The 22,956-nt window shown below is 43.6% G+C and overlaps 1 protein-coding gene across 4 annotated transcripts in view; it reads left to right on the top strand.

Moving 5' to 3' along the window:
• The window catches only part of fras1 (Fraser extracellular matrix complex subunit 1), a 189,835-nt gene that overhangs the window by 84,028 nt on the left and 82,851 nt on the right, over positions 1–22,956 (top strand). For all 4 annotated transcript variants that reach the window (XM_034296447.1, XM_034296446.1, XM_034296445.1 and 1 more), the window contains 7 exons: positions 381–528; positions 5,772–5,915; positions 7,242–7,376; positions 17,876–18,019; positions 19,126–19,266; positions 19,505–19,645; positions 20,616–20,795. In XM_034296447.1, the coding sequence (XP_034152338.1) occupies positions 381–528; positions 5,772–5,915; positions 7,242–7,376; positions 17,876–18,019; positions 19,126–19,266; positions 19,505–19,645; positions 20,616–20,795 (1,033 nt within the window). The remainder of the gene's footprint in view (positions 1–380; positions 529–5,771; positions 5,916–7,241; positions 7,377–17,875; positions 18,020–19,125; positions 19,267–19,504; positions 19,646–20,615; positions 20,796–22,956) is intronic.

Raw genomic sequence — 22,956 nt, 5'->3', positions numbered from 1 at the left:
ACACCTCTCACCAATAATAACACACCACACACCAATAACACCTCAACCCAATAATAACACACCACACACCAATAACACCTCTCACCAATAATAACACACCACACACCAATAATACCTCAACCCAATAATAACACACCACACACCAATAACACCTCAACCCAATAATAACACACCCCAATAACACCTCAACCCAATAATAACACACCACACACCAATAACACCTCAACCCAATAATAACACACCACACCCCAATAACACCTCACATCAATAATAAGATACCACACACTACTAAAACCTTACCACACACACCAATGACACCATACCACACATCAATAACTTTCCACTACACACCAGTAACACTCTACCACACACTCCCACAGAGCCTGAAGAGATGGAGTGAGGGCCCATGTAGAGAATGTGAATGTGTGAACGGCAGGGTTACCTGTTACCAAACCTCCTGCCCCACCTGCCCTCTGGGGACCCTGGCTGTGCCCCACGTAGGAACCTGCTGTCCCCAGTGTAAACCGGGTAGGAGTGACACACGTGCACACACACACTACTGTGTGTAACTACCACATCTGTTCAGCTATAAGTGATATGGATTGAAGTTCATCCCAGCGGCTGTTGCAGCACCCTCAGGTTTGGGTGGTGTTTGTGGCGGGGTCACAGCTGTGACCTCCATGGTCTGGGGTAAGAGCGGGTGATGCTGTGGAAGGTTAACACATGGAGCCACTCAGACAGCCCAGTCCAGCCCAATGAAGATGTACCATTGATTTCAGCAGGCGATTTGTCTAAACGCAGTGCTGCTAGCGACTTGTGCATGAAAATAAATCTGGTCTGATAAAGGTGCGCGCGCTCTCACACACACACACATACATACTTAAGCACTCACACACACACACACACACACACATACATACTTAAGCACACACACACACACAAACATACATACTTAAGCACTCACACACACACACACACACACACACAAACAGCTCCCTGTAGAATCTCTCTCCTTTTCATTTATGTTTTGAGGTTAAGGTTTTCCTTCCTGGAACATTGATCTCACGGTTAATCGTTTTTTTTAAATCTATAATTAATCATTCTAGGTACAGACGGGTATGGGCTATGGATATTCTCAAGACTGAGGGAGATAAATGGGGATGGAGGTAGAGAGCGATAGATGGGAGAGAGAGACATTTGTATGAAGAAAAAAATAAAGGTGATTGAAAGTTGCAGTGAGCGCACACAGAGGAATTCCACAGGTGGAAGCTGAGCTGCACTACTTCCGTCAAATGTATGGCCACAAGAGACGCATTTTCCCACAGATCATACAGACCCAAAAGGAATTTGAAAATTAATCAAACATCAATAAACTTTCATATGTATGTAAAAAAAATATTTCTATTTGAAATCACCACAGGAAGATTTGTAACCGATTGCCATGAGAAAAGGGCAACTAGTTCAGACAACATTGCCAGAATGTATTTTATATCCCTTTTTTATTTCAACAATCCTCACTCTGAGCAATGTAAATGTATATTTGATATGAGAGAGTGAAGAAGAGGCTGAGAAAGAGATGCAGAGATAGAGGGAAACCAACATTGAGTGAGAGAGCAGCTTAATACCATGGCTACTTAATTCTCTTTTCTGTTCTTCTAGTAAGATGGTCGGCAAAGAATTGACCGTGTGTGTGGCATGTGTGTGTGGCATGTATGTGTGTGGTGTGTATGTTTGTGGTGTGTATGTGTGTGTCACTATTTGTTTCTTAGTATGAGGGTTGTGGTGTTGGATGTCACCCAGGGCCATGATACAATGAGAAAATGTGCCTGCAGCATAAAGATACTCAGTCTGACATTTACCCACATGCTGTAGGTCTCTAAATAATTGTGTGTGTGTGTGTCTTATTGAATAAGAAGGATTTTTCTGTATCTCATATCCCTCCCTCTCTCTTTGTCTCTTTCTTTTTCTGTTTTTCTCTGTTTTACTCTTTGTTTGTGACTGAGTCGTGTGTGTGTGTGTGTGTGTGTGTTAACTTAAACAAATAGAGTCTGTTTCCTAGTCAATGGGATGACATTCCCTAGTGGGTTTACAAGTAAAAACACACATTTTGACTACACACACACACACACACACGCAGTCACAAACAAGGAATAAATCCCAGGTCTGGATTGCCTGTGTACGTGGGGCTGTGGTGGTGTCTCTTATCTATGAATCAACCGGACCAACAATGCAGATCAATGACTGTCTCCTCACTTGATCTCCTAAAGTAGCCTGTTTTAAAGTTGCATTTCAGTTCTGGCATTAGCTTGCTTGCAATTGGCTAGTGAACTATGCTGTAGTCCAATGAATGAGGTTTAAACAGTAGACATCCTAGTAGCAGAGATTCACATCTCCATCAATGTAGTTAGAATTAAAATATTCAATTTGTTAGATGATTTCGTGAATGGATGGTTTGATCTTTGAGAGACAGATTTAAATAGATTGTTACATATTGTTCAGTATCTGTGTGTGTTAGAGTTTGGGTCCACTTGAAAAGCGCAACCCATTTGGTTCTCAACAAGGTAATGGATTTGTAAAAGGTCATAAGACAGCTACTGGCAGATGATGAACACACTCAGCATCCCAATATCACCTTTTTCACCTACCCTCAGGGTACTCTCTCCTTATTTTACATGTCAGTCATTTAACAAACACTGGCTCCCATACAGAGCCAATACAGGGGCAGTAAGTGTTTCAATTCAAACAGCTTTATTGGCATTGGAACATGTTTGTCTGACAGGTGAAGTGAATAACACTGATACACCCATCAGCCATAACATTATGACCACTGACAGGTGAAGTGAATAACACTGATACACCCATCAGCCATAACAGTATGATCACTGACAGGAGAAGTGAATAACACTGATACACCCATCAGCCATAACATTATGACCACTGACAGGTGAAGTGAATAACACTGATACACCCATCAGCCATAACATTATGACCACTGACAGGTGAAGTGAATAACACTGATACACCCATCAGCCATAACATTATGACCACTGACAGGTGAAGTGAATAACGCTGATACACCCATCAGCCATAACATTATGACCACTGACAGGTGAAGTGAATAACACTGATACACCCATCAGCCATAACATTATGACCACTGACAGGTGAAGTGAATAACACTGATACACCCATCAGCCATAACATTATGACCACTGACAGGTGAAGTGAATAACACTGATACACCCATCAGCCATAACATTATGACCACTGACAGGTGAAGTGAATAACACTGATAATCTCGTTATCATGGCACCTGTCAGTGGGTGGGATATATTAGGCAGTAAGTGAATATTCTGTCATCAAAGTTGATGTGTTAGAAAAAGGGCCTAGCATAAGGATCTGAGCGATTTTGACAAGTGCCAAATTGTGATGGCTAGACGACTGGGTCAGAGCATCTCCAAAACTGCAGCCCTTGTGGGGTGTTTCCGATCTGCAGTGGTCAGTACCTATCAAACGTGGTCCAAGGAAGGAAAAGCAGTGAACCGGTGACAGGTTCATGGGCAGCCAAGGCTCACTGATGCATGTGGGGAGCAAAAGCTGACCTGTGTTGTCCAATCCAACAGATGAGCTACTGTAGTTCAAATTGTTGAAAACGTGAATGCTGGTCCTAATAGAAAGGTGTCAGAGCACACAGTGCATGGGTTTGAGGAACACAACAACAAGTTCAAGGTGTTGACTTGGCCTCCAAATTCCCCAGATCTCAGTCCAATCGAGCATCTGTGGGATGTTCTGGACAAACAGGTCCGATCCATGGAGGCCCCACCTCGCAACTTACAGGACTTCTGCTGTTAACGTCTTGGTGCCAGATAAAACAGCACACCTTCAGAGGTCTAGTGGAGTCCGTGCCTCGACGGGTCAGGGCTGTTTTGGTGGCATCAGGGACCTATGCAATATTAGGCAGGTGGTCATAATGTTATGGCTGATCAGTGTATAAGTCCAATGTTGTAATATTGAAAGGGAAACGGAACAGTAAATGTTGGTTATTTGAAAACATTTTGTGCCTCCCTGGTTGCCCTGGTCTCATGGCAACGGGTTATCTGACTGCTGTGAGGGTGAATGCCTGACTGCTGTGAGGGTGAATGCCTGACTGCTGTGAGGGTGAATGCCTGACTGCTGTGAGGGTGAATGCCTGACTGCTGTGAGGGTGAATGCCTGACTGCTGTGAGGGTGAATGCCTGACTGATGGGAGTTTGTCAATGTGTGATTTTTTAAATCTAATTATTTGTGGGTCTGACGGGAAATGTGCTGTACATCCACCACCATTTACATCTGAATAACCCTCATGTCTGGCATATTGTCCAATTGTATAAAGCCAACCTCACATCCAAATAGGATTGGATATGACTCGACGGCCTGTCCTCTGTCTCGATGGCCGGTCCTCTGTCTCGATGGCCTGTCCTCTGTCTCGATGGCCTGTCCTCTGTCTCGATGGCCTGTCCTCTGTCTCGATGGCCGGTCCTCTGTCTCGATGGCCGGTCCTCTGTCTGGACGGCCGGTCCTCTGTCTGGACGGCCGGTCCTCTGTCTGGACGGCCTGTCCTCTGTCTCGATGGCCTGTCCTCTGTCTCGACGGCCTGTCCTCTGTCTCGACGGCCTGTCCTCTGTCTCGACGGCCTGTCCTCTGTCTTGATGGCCTGTCCTCTGTCTCGACGGACTGTCTCGATGGCCGGTCTGTCTCGATGGCCGGTCCTCTGTCTGGACGGCCTGTCCTCTGTCTGGACGGCCGGTCCTCTGTCTGGACGGCCGGTCCTCTGTCTGGACGGCCGGTCCTCTGTCTGGACGGCCTGTCCTCTGTCTCGATGGCCTGTCCTCTGTCTCGATGGCCTGTCCTCTGTCTCGATGGCCTGTCTCGATGGCCGGTCTGTCTCGATGGCCGGTCCTCTGTCTGGACGGCCTGTCCTCTGTCTCGACGGCCTGTCCTCTGTCTCGATGTCTGGTCCTCTGTCTCGACGGCCTGTCCTCTGTCTCGATGGCCGGTCCTCTGTCTCGATGGCCTGTCCTCTGTCTCGATGGCCTGTCCTCTGTCTCGATGGCCTGTCCTCTGTCTCGATGGCCTGTCCTCTGTCTCGATGGCCTGTCCTCTGTCTCGATGGCCGGTCCTCTGTCTCTGCTTTGTATTTCAGATCTGATGAAGACCTCTAGTGTGCACATGGCATGTCCTCTGTCTCGGCAGCAAGCCCTTGTTCACTATCTGCACATGGTCACGTTTTATTTTCTGTCCTGTCATTCAGGATCACATCCTCAGGGAGACAGCTGGCAGATGGATACTATTTAAATGTTTTATTTATTTAATACAATGTCTGAGAGGGCAATAACAGATTATAATATTCACCTCAGCTCAGTTGACTGAACCCCGTTTTGTGTTTGTATCCATGAGAAGTTGGTGTGCATCCATGGTTAGGTTTTCTTGTCCAATCAGGGTTTAGGTTAGAATTAGATAGGGGTTACATTTAGGTTAGAATTAGATAGGGGTTACATTTAGGTTAGAATTAGATAGGGGTTACATTTAGGTTAGAATTAGATAGGGGTTATATTTAGGGTTAGAATTAGATAGGGGTTACATTTAGGTTAGAATTAGATAGGGGTTACTTTTAGGGTTAGAATTAGATAGGGGTTACATTTAGGGTTATGATTACAATGAGTACAAATTGGAAATACATGTTGATGTCCCTGTATGTACAGCTATGTTTGACATGAGTGTGTCCCCTACAGTGCCCTGTCAGAGAGACTGTCTGTCATGCTCAGGGACCCCTGACCATTGTGAGAGTTGTAAGGACCCAATCTCCTTGCTGCTGGACGGACGCTGTGTGTCTAGCTGTCCTCGTGGTTACTATGCCAACGGAAAAGCTTGCAAAGGTACGGTATTGTAATGCGCATTTATTAGGACAGACAATTACAGACATACAAACGCATCATGCATACACACGCACCATGCATACACACGCACCATGCATACACACACACCATGCATACACACGCACCATGCATACACACGCACCATGCATACACACGCACCATGCATACACACGCACCATGCATACACACGCACCATGCATACACACGCACCATGTGCACACAGTAATTGTTGTGGAAGAGAGTGAGACACAGAAAGACATACTGGGAGTGAGACAAAAACAAAGATCTATAGAGAGCGTGTTAATTTAGTTTGAGAATTTGAATATTCTGGAAGGATAATGGAATCCCAGCTAACAGAAAACACTCCAACACCTTTAGGATAATGGAAACCCAGCTAACAGAGAACACTCCAACACCTTTAGGATAATGGAAACCCAGCTAACAGAGAACACTCCAACACCTTTAGGATAATGGAAACCCAGCTAACAGAGAACACTCCAACCATATCTGCATCATTGTTAACTGCAGGTTGTAGATGGAGTGAGAAACATAGTTTAGAGACATGGTGTATGCTTTGAGTACATTATTATTAGCAACACAGTTTAATTTCTTATCCAAAGCTTTGGCAATATTATTCACAACCAGTGCGGATGCTGTAATAGTACTGTGTCTAAAACCAGATTGATATTTTTTTCAATATGCAGCTGTCAGATAAAAAATAATACAACTGTATATTCACTAATGACTCCAGAATTTAGCAAGGCAAGACCGTTTACAGATCATAGATATGTGCTATATAATATCCACACATTTATGTTGCACATTGGCAGCTTTCCACATCCTAGGATCAACCCCAGAAATGCATGTAACATAAAAAATATTCGAAATTCACCAGAGATAAATGGTGAGGCCCTGACCTGGGTCACGTTTATCAGCCCCTGTGTCTTTCATAGTGTTCATAGTGTGGCCAGCAAAGCTTCAAGGACTTCCTTTTCTATGAAAAGACACTGGGAAAAAGTTTTTCTGTTTAAATACCTGATTATCATTTTAATCCGGTGGAGTTTATCACTGAGTGTGGTAGGGGGGTGAATATGTATGCGTGTGAACAGGACATGAGTGTAGCTGACTGGACAGTGAATTCGGCTTGCAGCTCTAAGGTGGAGGGTTTGATTCTGGTACCAAAGAACTATCTGTGTGTATTCACTACTGTGGCTCCACGGGTCAGCAAACCGTGGAGCCTTCATTAGATTCATGGAAATGTGACGCTGTCTGTCCTCCTGCTCTCTTATTAACACATGTCCATCTTTCCTCTGTATCTCCCTGCAGCCTGCCACTCGACCTGTTCTACCTGTGAGAACGGCTTCCAGTGCTCTTCCTGTTCGGGGTCTCTGCTGTTTGAAAACAGACAGTGTGTCCCCAGCTGTGGGCCAGGGTCCTACCAGGACCACACACAGTGTCTTCGTGAGTACCCCTTTATATGTCTGTCTGTTCATCTATATTATCTATTTGTCTGTTCATTTTTTTTTGTCCATTTATCTCTCAGCCTCACTACAGCCTGATGCAACCTTGTGGTCACATGTTGAAGTTCTGTCCTTGAGTTTGTTTTTCAGCCGGCCCGCGATTAAAAGTAATGAATGTTGTTGTCCCAAAGTGGATTCTATCCGCGGTTTCCTATCTGGCATCTGGGTCTTTAAGCACTAGGCTATTTAAACAACGTGTGTAGAGATGTGGTGTTTGTTTACTTCTGCATTGTCAAACCAATTATTAAAAACTCCACGGTTCTCGAAACTAGTTCTCTACATTAGCATCCAAACCAACAACAGGTATAACAAGGTCGCTACATTACATTCAACACGTTTAATTAGAAAGAGATTACTGTAGATGGCTAGCTAATAGCTATACACTACCTATAAATGAAAACAATGACTCCAATCACTCCTGCCTGGTTCGTTCCAACAATGGATTGTCGGTTAGTCATGCAGTGAGTAGAAGACATTCGCTCTTCTTGGTTGGCTCCACTTACACAGTCTGGCAAAAACTAGTAAATGGATACTTAGAAGATATTGTGACCTGGTACAGAATATGAATCAAGCCGTCAGTTAACATCAAGAGCTAGACAGACAGGCAAGGAGACAGACAAGCAAACAAACTGACTCACACAGACAGACAGACAGGCAAGCAGACAGACAGACAGACAGATATGACTCTCTGCAGTAGCTTTGTGCCATTCATAAAAATGCCCTCTGCAAGCTGGCCTCAACCATTCTGGCCCAAACACCTCTGTCTAAACCCCTACACGCTTTCACCCTCCGTCTCTGTGTATATATAGTACACACAACTTTGGCAAGGGCGACAGAGGAGATTGGGAGAACCAGGCTGAAAAAAGACTGAGTCAGACAGAGAGAGAGAGAGAGAGAGAGAGAGGGGGAGAGAGAGAGAGAGGGAGAGAGAGAGAGAGGGCTGTAAAAAGAGAGAGGATAGAGACAGAATTATTCATACAGGGAGAGAGACTATTGTAGGCCCACTGGACCTCTTAGTAATTACCAGTTCAACTCCGGAGTTCAATTTCACACCTTAATGAACATGGCCCGGACGGCCACACCATGTTCCCAAATGGGATAGAAATCCACAGCTTTTGTGGAGCCCATTAGGCTGGATTAGGCTGCTGCTGTCTCCATGCCTCATCTAGGGAGGAGTTAGTGTGTGTGTGAGTGAGTGTGTGTGTGTGTGTGTGTGTGTGTGTGAGAGAGAGACAAAAAAAGGGAGTTGCTTGCTTGTGAAGTTCTTCTCTCTGATGTTGAATAGAAAACGTGACATGGGACCGTGACACTATATTCATATTTGTGTAAAGCAGAGAAGTGGCTGTGATATTCACTGTGTGGAGGGGTGGGGGGGTTCCCTAACACCTGAGGTAATGGAATCATATTGATCTGTCATTTAGCAGCTGCTTTCATCTTCCCTTCATCCATCCATGCACACAGTTGACAGTTTACAAGACATCTCCAGGTGCCCTTATTAGATTGTATTGAATATTTGGGCAGCCATTTGCTTTGTACCTCAGTCCTCCATGAGAACAGTTATTCAGAAAATAGTTATAAAAGAGGCCCACAGTGACAGCAGGAACATCCATATATCACCAAGCGTTCTGCAGTACAACTGGTGGTGGGGTTTAGAAAAGAGGGGAAAATATCTATTTACAGCATATCAATCTAAATGTCCATATAAGGCATATCAATCTAAATGTCCATATAGGGCATATCAATCTAAATGTCCATATAGGGCATATCAAAGTAAATGTCCATATAGGGCATATCAAAGTAAATGTCCATAAAGGGCATATCAAAGTAAATGTCCATATAGGGCATATCAAAGTAAATGTCCATATAGGGCATATCAAAGTAAATGTCCATATAGGGCATATCAAAGTAAATGTCCATATAGGGCATATCAAACTAAATGTCCATATAGGGCATATCAAACTAAATGTCCATATAGGGCATATCAAACTAAATGTCCATATAAGGCATATCAAACTAAATGTCCATATAGGGCATATCAAACTAAATGTCCATATAGGGCATATCAAACTAAATGTCCATATAGGGCATATCAAACTAAATGTCCATATAAGGCATATCAAAGTAAATGTCCATATAGGGCATATCAAAGTAAATGTCCATATAGGGCATATCAAAGTAAATGTCCATATAGGGCATATCAAAGTAAATGTCCATATAGGGCATATCAAAGTAAATGTCCATATAGGGCATATCAAACTAAATGTCCATATAGGGCATATCAAAGTAAATGTCCATATAGGGCATATCAAAGTAAATGTCCATATAGGGCATATCAAAGTAAAGGGGTGGAGGAGGGGTGGAAGTAGCCAGGAAAGGTAGGCTGTTTAATTTTTTTTAGGAGCATTCCATTCCACTCCTCTCCCCTCCTGTTCGTCCGTCCTTGAGTCATATTGACATTCCAGGCCAGTGTTGAGTTGTGAAGACGCTTCCCCTCTAGATGTTTTAAACATTAATACCGGGGTAGTTTACTTAGTCTTAATGGTACAGTAGCAATGTGTCCAGTATACACCCAACATACTGGCATTAGCCCAGTCTATATGTGCGGCTTTAAAGACTGTGGAAGCTTGTCTTAAGGCCTCTGCGTAATGAGTTGTGTTGTTCTGAAGTTCCTCTATTGTTTCTTGGCTATGTTTGTTTTAAACCATTTACACCATAATGCACTTCACTGCTATTAGGAAGCAGCTGGCAGGTTGGGAGTCCCCAGCCCAAGGGAGAGATACCAGCAGCATTCGCTACGTGGAGGCATCATGAACTCCTTAATTAATCATTCTGAAAGGGGCTCTGCCGATAGTCAAGTTGGAGAAGCAGCGAGATAGGATGGAGATCAGAGTGAAACAGAGATGGAGATCAGATTGAAACAGAGATGGAGATCAGAGTGAAACAGAGATGGAGATCAGAGTGAAACAGAGATGGAGATCAGAGTGGTTGTAGACAGAAAGATGGAGATACAAGAGAGTGATGTACAGACTAAGTGAAATAGTTTTTACTTGTGATACTTAATTGATTCTCCCATTGGAGTTTACCTAGTATGGTTTTACTAAGCATTACACTTTGCAAGACCAACAGAGAATAATCTGCTTGTGTGTGAACGACAGGGGTAGCATATATAATCCTTTCGGAGGTTATAACCTCATTCAAAAAAAGAAAATGTTGTATTTTTTTATGCTGTCCTTTTCCATAATCTCTTTTTTGTTAGACAGAATACAAAATTAATCTTGTTCCGTGTTTGGCATTTACATCTTACGTATGACAGATGAGAGAGAAATACAGCGACAGAGAGAAAATGCTGTGACTATCAACTAAACATTACCAACAAGGACCACATGGACTAATTCTCTCTGGCATTGTGTTAAGTCATCACAAGAAGCCTATAATAGGAAGGTTAGAATGGGCTAATATGGGGGATTGTTAATGGAACAATTGTTGGCTACAGCCATCAAACTGTTTGCCGTGGCTGAAAGTTGTTGCTAGTCAGTGTTATAAACATTTCATTGCATTTATCTCATCAATTCAGGCAATTTATTGTAATATTTATCGCGTCACCCAGCTCCAGGCAGGGAGAATGAGAAGAGACAGAGAACGATGAGGCAAAAATGATGATAATGACAGAAAGAGCAAGTCTAGCAGTTTCACAGCCTGCAGTAACTCAAGGAATTTTGAGTTAATATAGTTGGATATCTTTTGACACCTCTCTAATAGAGTGTGAGCATTATGGATTTATTTTGCCAAAGATGATGAATATAACTAGAGTGTCCTCCTTGCTCTGTCTCTATCGGTGATGATCTATCGCTCACTCTCAATTTTCAATTCACTAATCAGCAGAAGAGAAAGAAGACAAACATCATAACAATATTAGTAAAAACACAATTTCAGTAACTGAACGCTCCTTCAGACGGGTGTGTGCTCCTTCAGACAGGTGTGTGCTCCTTCAGACGTGTCTGTGCTCCTTCAGACGTGTCTCTGGTACATCACACGGGTCTCTGGTACGTCACACGGGGCTGTGGTACGTCACACGGGTCTCTGGTACGTCACACGGGTCTCTGGTACGTCACACGGGTCTCTGGTACGTCACATGGGGCTCTGGTACGTCACACCGGGCTCTGGTACGTCACACGGGTCTCTGGTACGTCACACGGGTCTCTGGTACGTCACACGGGTCTCTGGTACGTCAGACGGGTCTGTGGTTTGTCTGACACTATCATGTTGTGGCAGGCTGCAACACAGTGTGCTGCCAATACTCAGCAGTCAGGGGATCAGGAAGTATAGATCAGCTTTGACCTCATTCCTTGGACAGTGTGCACGTAGCCTGTCTTCTGTACACGGGGAAGGTTTTTTATTTTTTGGTGAATCATAGTGGTCTGGTATTCTGCAAGGTAGCATGAAAATATTTATTTTCTAGTTTAATCAGTCTCTATTTTCTCCTGTCTTTCTCTCTCTGTCTGTGTTATCCAATTGCAATGGCTCCAGAATGATGGAGGTGATATTGTCCTTTCTCAAAGCACTTCATGACAACTGATGTGAGAGCTACCATGGTCATGTAGCTCAGTCACTTTGGATGGTTCAAAATAACGGTGGCCTCTGGGAAAGAATGAAGTTATATCTTCAGTTCTCACTGTAATTGACCTGCACACGCTCTGAGGGTGCTGGCAGGTACGGTTCTGTCCGGAAATATTTGGACAATAACACAATGTTCATTATTTTGTCTCCTTATGCCACCACAATAGATTTGAAATGAAACAACTAAGATGCAATTGAAGTGCAGACTTTCAGCTTTAACTCAAGGGGTTGAACAAAAATATCGTATGAAACGTTTTGGAATTGCAACCATTTTCATACACAGTCCCCTTATTTCCGGGGCTTTAATGTAATTGGACAAATTAACACAATAATAAATAAAATGAAATTTTTTATTACTTTGTCAGGAATCCTTTGCAGGCAATGACTGCTTTAAGTCTGGAATGCATATATTTTACCAAACTCTGGTTTTCTACTTTGTGATGCTTTGCCAGGCCTTTACTGCAGCTGTCTTCTATTGTTGTTTGTTTGCGGGTCTTTCTGCCTTAAGCTTTATCTGAAGTGAAATGCATGCTCGATTGGACACTTCAGAATTAATCTGGTTGCTTCTGTCACATCATGAATAAACACTAGTGCCCCAGTGCCACTGGAAGCCATGCATGCCCATGCCATCACACTGCCTCCACCGTGTTTTACAGATGATGTGGTATGCTTTGGATCATGAGCCGTTCAAAGCCTTCTCTATACATTTTTCTTCCCATCATTCTGGTACAGGTTGACCTTAGTTTCATCTGTCCAAAGAATGTTGTTCCAGAACTGGGCTGGCTTTTTTAGATGTTTTTTGGCAAAGTCTAATCTGGCCTTTCTCTTCTTGAGGCTTATGAATGGTTTGCACCTTGTGGTGAACCCTCTGTATTTGCTCTCGTGATGTCTTCTCTTTTTGGTAGACTTGGATAATGATATGCCTACCTCCTGGAGAGTGTTCTTCACTTGGCTGGATGTTGTGAAGGTGTTTTTCTTCACCATGGAAAGGATCCTACGATCATCCAGAACTGTTGTCTTCCGTGGACGTCCAGGCCTTTTTGTGTTGCAGAGCTCACCAGTGGTTTCTTTTTTTCTCAGAATGTACCAAACTGTTGATTTGGCCACTCCTAATGTTCCTGCTATCTCTGTGATGGATGATGGACCAGCCTAAGGATGGTCTGTTTCACTTGCATTGAGAACTCCTTACACCGCATGTTGTGGGCTCACAGCAACAGCTTCCAAATGCGAATGTCACACCTAGAATCAACGCCAGTTCTTTTACCTGTTTAATTGATGAAGAAATTACAAAGGAATAGCCCACACCTGTCCATGAAACAGCTTTTGAGTCAACGCTCCAATTACTTTTGGTCCCTTGGAAAAGAGGGGGCTACATATTAAAGTGCTGTAATTCCTACTCCCTTCCTTCAATTTGGATGTGAATACCCTCTAATTAATGCTGAGAGACTGCACGTTAAGCCCATGTTCATTATTTAACTGTAACTTTAATATATTTTGGTAAACAGCCTAAATAGCAAAACTTGTGTCAGTGTCTAATTATTTCTGGACCTAACTATATGTCCTCCCTGTAGTTGATGTGCAGGCACTCTGAGGACGCTGCCAGAGATGTCCCCCTGACTGGCAGCCTCGCAAGGGTTTACATGCTAATAGAATTCCACTGACATTGTCCAAGGAGAACTTGAGCCCACTGTTCACTTTAGCAGTGGGGGCTGTCAACAGATACTATGTTATTTTCAGATTTGCAAAGCTGGTGTTTAGTTTTTCTGAAAAGGAAGGTTTCTGTGCCCCTCTCTCTATATTTCTGTCTAGATGGCTCAATTCAATTCAAAATGGTGCTTTATTGGCCTGAATGGATGGTGGCCCCTGTTGCCAATGTGAACATGTTTAGGTAGCAATAGTGATACAGTACATAAATAAATAGAATTAAACTATTATAGCACAATCAAAATAAATAAATACAGTATACCTTATAATATTGACAATCTTACAGAGAATAAACATAAATAAATAACAATAATCAAACATCTACATTCTGGGTGCTGTTGTTTCTCTTTTGTAGTGACAGGTCAGGACATATTCAGCTGCTATTGTTTCTATATTTTCATCCAAGAGAATGGACATTTTATCCTCAGCAGATAGTTCCATAAAACTGTTTCTATCTAGATGTCTCGGTTTCAGTCTTGATGTCTCTCTGTTTAAATCTAGATGTCTCTCTGTTTAAACCTAGATGTCTCTATGTTTCCATCTAGATGTCTCTATGTTTCCATCTAGATGTCTCTATGTTTCCATCTAGATGTCTCTATGTTTCCATCTAGATGTCTCTATGTTTAAATCTAGATGTCTCTATGTTTAAATCTAGATGTCTCTATGTTTCCATCTAGATGTCTCTATGTTTCCATCTAGATGTCTCTATGTTTAAATCTAGATGTCTCTATGTTTCCATCTAGATGTCTCTATGTTTCCATCTAGATGTCTCTATGTTTCCATCTAGATGTCTCTATGTTTAAATCTAGATGTCTCTATGTTTCCATCTAGATGTCTCTCTGTTTCCATCTAGATGTCTCTATGTTTAAATCTAGATGTCTCTATGTTTCCATCTAGATGTCTCTATGTTTCCATCTAGATGTCTCTATGTTTCAATCTAGATGTCTCTATGTTTCCATCTAGATGTCTCTATGTTTCCATCTAGATGTCTCTATGTTTCCATCTAGATGTCTCTATGTTTCAATCTAGATGTCTCTATGTTTCCATCTAGATGTCTCTATGTTTCAATCTAGATGTCTCTATGTTTCCATCTAGATGTCTCTATGTTTAAATCTAGATGTCTCTATGTTTCCATCTAGATGTCTCTCTGTTTCCATCTAGATGTCTCTATGTTTAAATCTAGATGTCTCTATGTTTCCATCTAGATGTCTCTATGTTTCCATCTAGATGTCTCTATGTTTCAATCTAGATGTCTCTATGTTTCCATCTAGATGTCTCTATGTTTCCATCTAGATGTCTCTATGTTTCCATCTAGATGTCTCTATGTTTCAATCTAGATGTCTCTATGTTTCCATCTAGATGTCTCTATGTTTAAATCTAGATGTCTCTATGTTTCCATCTAGATGTCTCTATGTTTCCATCTAGATGTCTCTATGTTTCCATCTAGATGTCTCTATGTTTAAATCTAGATGTCTCTATGTTTCCATCTAGATGTCTCTCTGTTTCCATCTAGATGTCTCTATGTTTAAATCTAGATGTCTCTATGTTTCCATCTAGATGTCTCTATGTTTCCATCTAGATGTCTCTATGTTTCAATCTAGATGTCTCTATGTTTCCATCTAGATGTCTCTATGTTTCCATCTAGATGTCTCTATGTTTCCATCTAGATGTCTCTATGTTTCAATCTAGATGTCTCTATGTTTCCATCTAGATGTCTCTATGTTTAAATCTAGATGTCTCTATGTTTCCATCTAGATGGCTCTCTGTTTCTATCTTGGATGTCTGTTTTTTGTCTCCCTCTCTCTTTATGTCTGTCTCTCTCCCTGTCTGTATCTCACACAATATCCTTTAATAACAGCTTTTCTTTTTCCATTCTGTCTATACTCTATTTATACCACTCTATTTATGAACCACACACACACTTGCACACAGAGACATGCACACACACACACTTGCACACACACAGACACACACACACACACATTGATATACTGTAGAGACACACTGATTTATAAACACTCACACACACAGACACCAGTATCACAATGGCTACACACAAACCGACCACTGAACCCTTCTGGATTCTCGCCTGCACCTGCCCCTCTGCTGCTGGTCCCAGACAGACAGCTCACCCAGGCTAAGTCTTTTACCTAGACAGCTGGATCAAGTCACACAAGCTTATCAAAGTTGTAAATTCAGTTTGATGGCTACACACACGCGTGCAGACACACACACACACACACACACAAACTGTCCCGCACATACTCCACACACACATAGACACACTATCAGGGAAGGGAGATTAATTTTTCATCAGCTTCCATTCTTTCCTTTGAAGAGGCTTTGTAAGTAATGCTTCAGATCTCAGCAGACTGGCTGGATGTGACCATCTCTGTGGCTGAAGCTCCCAGCCGGTCAGACGCCGTAGCGTATTGCTGTGCATGGCAGTTTGCTTCAGTGTGTGTTCATGTGCCCCTTGCTGTACCAATCAGGAAGGAATGGGAGCGGGGAATGTTGGGGTGTTTGAAATTGAGATAGCATAGGAATGCCTCTGGCTTTCATGTGAAGTGATGTGTGTGTGTGTGTGTGTGCACGTGTGTGTGATGACTCCTTGTGTTACTCTGACGGCAGTTGTTCCCTGGAGCCCTTTTCTCTCTCAGCCCATTAGTGAAGTCTCTTTGTAAGCTCTGCCTTTACTGGCCCTCATAAAAGCTACAGCGCTCCTGTCTCCTAGGTCCTAGTGACTCCTCCTTACTGAGCTCCTGTCTCCTAGGTCCTAGTGACTCCTTACTACTGGGCTCCTGTCTCTTAGGTCCTAGTGACTCCTTCCTACAGCGCTCCTGTCTCCTAGGTCCTAGTGACTCCTCCTTACTGAGCTCCTGTCTCCTAGGTCCTAGTGACTCCTCCTTACTGAGCTCCTGTCTCCTAGGTCCTAGTGACTCCTCCTTACTGAGCTCCTGTCTCCTAGGTCCTAGTGATTCCTTCCTACAGCGCTCCTGTCTCCTAGGTCCTAGTGACTCCTTCCTACAGCGCTCCTGTCTCCTAGGTCCTAGTGACTCCTCCTTACTGAGCTCCTGTCTCCTAGGTCCTAGTGATTCCTTACTACAGCGCTCCTGTCTCCTAGGTCCTAGTGACTCCTTCCTACAGCGCTCCTGTCTCCTAGGTCCTAGTGACTCCTTCCTACAGCGCTCCTGTCTCCTAGGTCCTAGTGACCTAGGAGATACTCAGCTTTTCCCCCAAATCAGTAAAATGAGTTTGAAGTTACCTTGACAGGACTCTGCTAGTGTCATTTTTTCCATATTAATATCTATCTGTTCTCCCTTCTCTCCTTCTCTGTCTGTCTCTATCTCCTTATCTCCTTCTCTGTCTGTCTCTATCTCCTTATCTCCTTCTCTGTCTGTGTCTCTCTCTCCTTATATATCTTCTGTCTGTCTCTCGCTCTCTTTATATTTATCCCTCTCTGTCTGTCTGTCTCTTTATACGTTCCTCTCTGTCTGTCTCTCTCTTTATACGTTCCTCTCTGTCTGTCTCTCTCTTTATACGTTCCTCTCTGTCTGTCTCTCTCTTTATACGTTCCTCTCTGTCTGTCTCTCTTTATACGTTCCTCTCTGTCTGTCTCTCTTTATACGTTCCTCTCTGTCTGTCTCTCTTTATACGTTCCTCTCTGTCTGTCTCTCTCTTTATACGTTACTCTCTGTCTGTCTCTCTTTATACGTTCCTCTCTGTCTGTCTCTCTTTATACGTTCCTCTCTGTCTGTCTCTCTTTATACGTTCCTCTCTGTCTGTCTCTCTTTATACGTTCCTCTCTGTCTGTCTCTCTCTTTATACGTTCCTCTCTGTCTGTCTCTCTCTTTATACGTTCCTCTCTGTCTGTCTCTCTCTTTATACGTTACTCTCTGTCTGTCTCTCTTTATACGTTACTCTCTGTCTGTCTCTCTTTATACGTTACTCTCTGTCTCTCTTTATATGTTCCTCTCTGTCTGTCTCTCTTTATACGTTCCTCTCTGTCTGTCTCTCTTTATACGTTCCTCTCTGTCTGTCTCTCTTTATACGTTCCTCTCTGTCTGTGTGTGTGTCTGTCTCTCTTTTATATCTGTCTTTTTCTCTGTGTCCCCCCAGGTTGCCATCCCTCCTGTTCCATGTGCAGTGGGCCAAGCCTGCAGGCATGTTTGTCATGTTCTGACCCTACCCACCTGCTCAGAGATGGACTGTGTGTCCCAGACTGTGGAGTTGGTTACTACATCCAGAAACACACCTGTTACGGTGAGCAGAAATGGGAGGTTTCCGTCAGTTGTTTTTGTCGATTGTTAGGAGATCCAGAGCGGTGTTCCGCTGTCCAGAATCCTTCTGGAGTCATGTTGGGTACCAGATAAAATGTTTTAAATTGCTCTATGAATAACACTTTTTCGGTTCTGTGTAGAACCCACAGTTAAGTAAAATGTTCTTCAAATGTTGTTAATATAGCAACTGAAACTATACCAGAGCATGAGTGAGAACCACATTGGTGAACCATGTCGATGGCTCTGCTGTTAGCCTGTAAGCCCTGAATGTCCTGCCAACCCCCCCACACCCCCCCAACAGACTAGCAGCTGCCCGAACTCACAACAACCAAAACATACCAAAATAAACCAATAATACTTTACCCTGTCTAGATTCGGATCCACAGCTGCTTAAATGAACCAGATTAATGTGGATCAATTCTAGCTTTAAATTAACTAGCAGCACATAGCAGACATTCACCACCCGAAGGCCTTCAGCTGATGGAGGCACGTCGCCCCAAACGGACCCATGTTTTCTTTTCACTCCTTAGAACTTCTGGACTGGTCAGAAGATGGGCACAACATATGGGATAGTTTGCAGGGTTTAATGCAGAGAGAACCCAGCCTACAGTCTGACACGTTGCTGTCAACCATGTTGGAAACCAGTCAGCATGGTGGCACATTTAACATGCAGACCTTCATGTTTATTCATCTGCTTTTTATGTGCTGTACTGCCAGAGCGACGCCAGGGCGACACCTAAGGATGTTCCTTTGTGAGTCGGGGGTCTGGTTCAGCCAGATTTGACGGGTTCTCCTTCCGCTAAACGGGAAGGTTCTGTGAGGCTAGCATTTCCTGTCCCCTCGAGCTAATCATTCTTTCAGGACATTAGTGGGTTAGAGCCATGTCTTTGTGAAAGGCAGGAGTTAAGGGGTGCTTGTTCACATTTTGTAATATGAATAAATTACCCCTAATGTGGAATTTTTTTTGCATTCCCCCAATGTCTGACAACATGAAGATGTCTTGTAGATCAGCAGGGTATATTACTAAAACAGTAAATTGTCAGTACGTTTCAGAACTGTAAAATGCGTGTGTGTGTGTTTTCACAACAGCGTGCGATTCATCCTGCGCTGCTTGTTACCCTGACAATCCCAAGTGCATGAGCTGCCCCCCTGGCTCTGCATTGCATCTTGGGAAATGTATTTCCAAGTGTCCAGATCTGCATTACCTTGACAACTATGGTCACTGTAGAGGTAAGTGTTCATTAGTGCTGGGCTGAACCAAAACCTGCACTATATATAGGGTTTTGTTCCAGCCTAGCACCAACATCAGTATCGGCTAATCAACATGAATCAGGTTTATATTGAAGCTGGTTTGGAACAAAAATCTGTTACACCCCACACATACCTAACATGGATTTATACTGTTCTCAGCCAGCGGAGCCCTGATTGGCTCCTTCAGTTTGAATGACATCTGACCTTTCCCTCTCAGCCTGTCACAGCTCTTGCGGGTCCTGCTCCGGCCCCTCTGTGTCCGAGTGTGTCACGTGTCTCCAGGGGCGGTGCCTGCAGCAGGGCCAATGCCTGGAGGTCTGTGGGGAGGGTCTCTATCAACACCAGGGGACCTGTCAAAGTGAGTGGTTAGGGTTAGGGATTGGGGTTAGGGTTAGGGATTGGGGTTAGGGATTGGGGTTAGGGATTGGGATTAGGGTTAGGGATTGGGGTTAGGGATTGGGATTAGGGTTAGGGATTGGGGTTAGGGTTAGGGATTGGGGTTAGGGATTGGGATTAGGGTTAGGGATTGGGGTTAGGGTTAGGGATTGGGATTAGGGTTAGGGATTGGGGTTAGGGTTAGGGATTGGGGTTAGGGTTAGGGATTGGGGTTAGGGAACATGTGGGTTAGGGTTAGGGTTAGGGTTAGGGAACGTGTGTATGGGCCTTCTAAATAAATTACTGTACTGTCAGAAGGGTTTAGCCTTTTAACATGATGCCTTTGAAAAATAGGTTAATTCCTCCAACATTGAGTGAATGTGTGTGCTTGTGATTATGTGAATGTGTGTGTTTGTGTTTATGTGGATGTGTGTGTTTGTGATTATGTGAATGTGTGTGTTTGTGTTTATGTGGATGTGTGTGTTTGTGATTATGTGAATGTGTCTGTGTGTGTGTGATTGAGTGAATGTGTGTGTTTGTGTTTATGTGGATGTGTGTGTTTGTGATTATGTGAATGTGTCTGTGTGTGTGTTATTGAGTGAATGTGTGTGTTTGTGTTTATGTGGATGTGTGTGTTTGTGATTGAGTGAATGTGTGTGTTTGTGTTTATGTGGATGTGTGTGTTTGTGATTATGTGGATGTGTCTGTGTGTGTGATTGAGTGAAAGTGTGTGTTTGTGATTTTGTGAATGTGTGTGTGTTTGTGATTTTGTGAATGTGTGTGTGTTTGTGTTTATGTGGATGTGTGTGTTTGTGATTACGTGAATGTGTGTGTTTGTGTTTATGTGGATGTGTGTGTTTGTGATAACGTGAATGTGTGTGTTTGTGTTTATGTGGATGTGTGTGTTTGTGTTTACGTGAATGTGTGTTTCTAAGCCTGACTTCTCTCCCCAGACTGCCACCCCTCATGCCGATCCTGTGTGGGTCCTCTGTCCTCTGACTGCCTGACCTGCCTGAAACCCGAGGAGGTTCTGCAGCCTCTGACCCGCCAGACAGACGCCCACACCTCCCATGGAGCGTGTGTGGTTGCATGTTCCCCTCACTTCTACCTGGACGCCCAACACGCCTGCAGAGGTATGGTTAGACTGTAGGAGGTTCAATCTGTCAATCACAGTTATTCAACAGCAGTTGTCACACAGTGCTTTTACAAAACACCCAGCCTGAAACCCCAAAGAGCAAACAACAACTGTGTTGAATTTCAGTGGCTAGGAAAAACTCCCTAAGAAGGCCGAAATGTTGGAAGAAACCTTGAGTGGACCCAGGCACAGAGGGGTGACCAGTCCTTTTCTGTCTGTGCCGGGTGAACATATTAAGAGTACACATTTTACTAATTAATAAATGCATGTGGGCTGAGTCCAGAGAATATAACTTAGATCCACAAGGATTTATAGTGGAGAAGGAGAACTGACCCTGCTCCCCCAGCACAATAATATAGTAGCATAAAATCTTGGAGCTGAGACAGGGGGTCCAGTGACATTGTGGCCCTATCTGGGGGAGGCCCTGGACAGGGCCCAACAGGTAGGAAGTCAATCTACCCACATTGCCAAGCATCAACCAAAGGGACCCCCACCAACCGCAACCACCCTGAATGAGGGCTGACTATTGTCAGCAGAGTTCAAACTATATTGCACAATGGGCGCAATGGAGAGACCACAAAAAGACAGTGACTCTGGTCCTGAATGGCAATGGAGGAAGGGCATCCCAGTGGCGATGAGGGCCCACCTAGTTTGGGGTGAAGGTGCAATGTGTGTGTGTTTACGTACAGACAATACCATCCCTAAACATACTGTTCCATCAACATTCACTATAACACCAACCCTGCCTACATCATCCACATACAGTTCCATCCATCAACATTCAGTATAACACCAACCCTGCCTACATCATCCACATAGAGTTCTGTCAACATTCACTATAACACCAACCCTGCCTACATCATCCACATAGAGTTCCGTCAACATTCACTATAACACCAACCCTGCCTACATCATCCACATACAGTTCCACCCATCAACATTCACTATAACACCAGCCCTGCCTACATCATCCACATACAGTTCCACCCGTCAACATTCACTATAACACCAGCCCTGCCTACATCATCCACGGCTTCCCAGCCAGATATAACAAATATCACATGTCACCTGTATGACATCATACACACCAGCAGGATGTTCTTCTCCCAGTGCCTCCATTTCCCATGGATACAGAGATCGAATGAGTTAAGAGGGTGTGTGTGTGTGTGTGTGTGTGAGTTAAGTGTGTGTTTGTGTGTGTTAGTTAAGTGTGTGTGTGTTAGTTAAGTGTGTGTTTGTGTGTGTGTGTTAGTTAAGTGTGTGTGTGTTAGTTAAGTGTGTGTTTGTGTGTGTGTTAGTTAAGTGTGTGTTTGTGTGTGTGTGTGAGTTAAGTGTGTGTTTGTGCATGTGTGTTTGTGTGTGTTAGTTATGGGCTGTCATGTGTGTGGGATATCTACCACCCATCCTGGTCATGGTTTCTCACGGTTGATTCCCTGGGTTCCAAATGCCTCCCTATCCCCTGTGTAGTCCACTATTTTGGCCCCTGTGGGTAGGTCACTATCTGGGTGACAGGTTGTCGTTTGGATTGCACACTATAAGACTTCCCCTAGCTTCAGACCCAGCTAGCTTTTAATGGAGCATTGAACTGAGGAACGATGCTAGTTTCATGCCCCAGTTTGCAGAACTTTAGTGGGTCTGTGGTGGAGGTGAATGTGCTGTGTGGTTCAGACACTGTCCTCATTTCTTCTGGTTCTGAATCCCCATCCGTGCCGGAGGCCTCTGTTTAATATGTGCCACAAAGATGGAAAATGAATGGTTCAAAAGTTTGTTTGTGTGCTTATTAAAGTGTCTTCTGCATCATGTCAAATATGGTTTATCCTGGGTAGTTAGTCTCTCTAGGTGGTAATCGTTTTGTCCTGGGTAGTTAGTCTCTCTAGGTGGTAATCGTTTTGTCCTGGGTAGTTAGTCTCTCTAGGTGGTAATCGTTTTGTCCTGGGTAGTTAGTCTCTCTAGGTGGTAATCGTTTTGTCCTGGGTAGTTAGTCTCTCTAGGTGGTAATCGTTTTGTCCTGGGTAGTTAGTCTCTCTAGGTGGTAATCGTTTTGTCCTGGGTAGTTAGTCTCTCTAGGTGGTAATCGTTTTGTCCTGGGTAGTTAGTCTCTCTAGGTGGTAATCGTTTTGTCCTGGGTAGTTAGTCTCTCTAGGTGGTAATCGTTTTGT

This window comes from Esox lucius, chromosome 13 (genome assembly GCF_011004845.1).
Source record: "Esox lucius isolate fEsoLuc1 chromosome 13, fEsoLuc1.pri, whole genome shotgun sequence".
Taxonomy (NCBI): domain Eukaryota; kingdom Metazoa; phylum Chordata; class Actinopteri; order Esociformes; family Esocidae; genus Esox; species Esox lucius.
The sequence above is the reverse complement of the archived record's forward strand: the minus strand, read 5'-3'. Positions and strand labels throughout refer to the sequence as shown.